This window comes from Populus euphratica, unplaced genomic scaffold (genome assembly GCF_000495115.2).
Source record: "Populus euphratica unplaced genomic scaffold, PopEup_1.0 scaffold187.1, whole genome shotgun sequence".
Classification (NCBI taxonomy): Eukaryota; Viridiplantae; Streptophyta; class Magnoliopsida; order Malpighiales; family Salicaceae; genus Populus; species Populus euphratica.
Window position 1 is genome coordinate 283,575 of NW_011500070.1, and position 839 is coordinate 284,413.

The 839-nt window shown below is 32.5% G+C and overlaps 2 protein-coding genes across 2 annotated transcripts in view; both read left to right on the forward strand.

The window, feature by feature from the left end:
* LOC105108427 (anthocyanidin 3-O-glucosyltransferase 2-like) overlaps positions 1–839 on the forward strand; it is a 45,251-nt gene that overhangs the window by 20,059 nt on the left and 24,353 nt on the right. The gene's annotated exons all lie outside the window — the stretch shown is intronic.
* LOC105108426 (anthocyanidin 3-O-glucosyltransferase 6-like) overlaps positions 775–839 on the forward strand; it is an 8,877-nt gene continuing 8,812 nt past the window's right edge. The window contains exon 1 of the mRNA XM_011002732.1: positions 775–839. This exon is cut by the window's right edge and continues 1 nt beyond it. Coding sequence (XP_011001034.1) covers positions 805–839 — 35 coding nt within the window. The 5' untranslated portion in view covers positions 775–804.

Genomic DNA, 839 nt, shown 5'->3' on the forward strand with positions numbered 1-839 from the left:
TTTATTTTCTCTTACGGCGGCTTGGTTTCGTATAGACAAATAATCAAACACGACATCAACCATAATCGTGACCAATAATTATCATGACTAATGAGTTGGACTATTGTGACAGATGATCCTTCTAGCCAGAATGCTTTTCTAGAAGACGTGTGTTGTTTCTCTCGGACATCCATGACCGGTTATGATACAAAAACTTCCAAGTAGACGTTAAAATAATTTGGTCGGAAAACAGTACCAAGAAATCTCGACATTCATTTTGAAGATTCTCTGTATTTATTCTAACTTTTCAACTTAATTTAATTGGGTTGAAAAGTCCTTCCATCACACACAATAAAATATATTTGTTAAAGAACAATATGATTTTATTTGTGAGTAAAAAAAATAATTACATGAAAAAAAGTCATAGTTTAAACATAAAATTTAAACTTCTTTAGCAACAGGAAATGAGAAATATTCAGAGGTGGTGTTTATCACTTCACTTAATGGAGACGGCTAAGATTTTTGTTCTGTCTTAATAATGCATCCAACTCTTGCCTAAAGTGCTGCCAAATACAACGGGTAACTTTTGACAGCAATTCTGCCCACCGTGCGTTGAAACTTCTCAGCCATCGAAGTCATGACACATAAATCTAAATTTTGGCCTCCAACATGATATTTTAAACAAGACCAGCCACATATATTAATCTATCAATCAATAGTTCAGCTTCATTTTCTAGTAAAATATTTGACTATATATAATTATATGTCCAGAAATCATTCAAACAAAGCATGAAAAATAGCTTAGCAACAAAATATTTTTTAGGAATGAAGAAAGCAGAGGTTGTGTTCATCCCTTTACC